General features: G+C 65.2%; 1 protein-coding gene across 1 annotated transcript in view; it reads right to left on the bottom strand.

Annotated features, from left to right (window-relative positions):
* Positions 1–9: 9 nt before the first annotated feature.
* LOC121331955 (histone-arginine methyltransferase CARM1-like) overlaps positions 10–549 on the bottom strand; it is a gene marked incomplete at its 5' end in the record, with an annotated part of 2,880 nt that continues 2,340 nt past the window's right edge. The window contains 3 exons of the mRNA XM_041396800.1: positions 10–119; positions 200–285; positions 402–483. Coding sequence (XP_041252734.1) covers positions 20–119; positions 200–285; positions 402–483 — 268 coding nt within the window. The remainder of the gene's footprint in view (positions 120–199; positions 286–401; positions 484–549) is intronic.

The following is a 549-nucleotide window of genomic DNA, read 5'->3' as shown; positions in this document are numbered from 1 at the left end:
ACCCCTCCCCAGCCCACCCTCACGCATACATGGAGCCGATGAAGGCCACGTCGAACCAGAAGGCCAGGCCGTGCACCAGCCCCGAGTGCAGCATGTGGAATTTGAAGGGGATTTCTATCCTGGAGGAGAAAGGGAATTATTGGGGAGGGGGGAGGAGACCCCCAAGACCCCTCCCCAGGCAATTCCAGGCGCCCCTCACCTGTGCAAGTCGCCCTCCTTGGCTTCCAAGAAGTTGACGGTGTATTTGACGGATTTGGCCATCAAGATGCGGATGTCGAAGGTGTCCTGGGAAAAGGGGGGTGGGATTGGTGGGGTTGGGACCCTCCTGGCCGGCCCAGAGCCCCCCTGGGATGGCCCAGAGACCCTCCCGGAGCCCCCCCGGAGCCCCCCGGGGCGCTCACCACCACGGGCTGCCTGAAGTACTCGTCCACGGCCGCGCCGCGCAGCGCTGAGAGATCGACGCCGTGGAAGGAGGGCTGGTACCTGGGGGAGCCAGACTGGGATGGGGAGGGGGACTGGGAATGGGGAGGGGGAACTGGGAATGGGGAG

The sequence above is a fragment of the Onychostruthus taczanowskii genome, unplaced genomic scaffold (genome assembly GCF_017590055.1).
Source record: "Onychostruthus taczanowskii isolate IOZ18803 unplaced genomic scaffold, ASM1759005v1 scaffold1302, whole genome shotgun sequence".
NCBI lineage: Eukaryota > Metazoa > Chordata > Aves > Passeriformes > Passeridae > Onychostruthus > Onychostruthus taczanowskii.
This window is presented reverse-complemented; position numbering and strand designations above follow the sequence as displayed.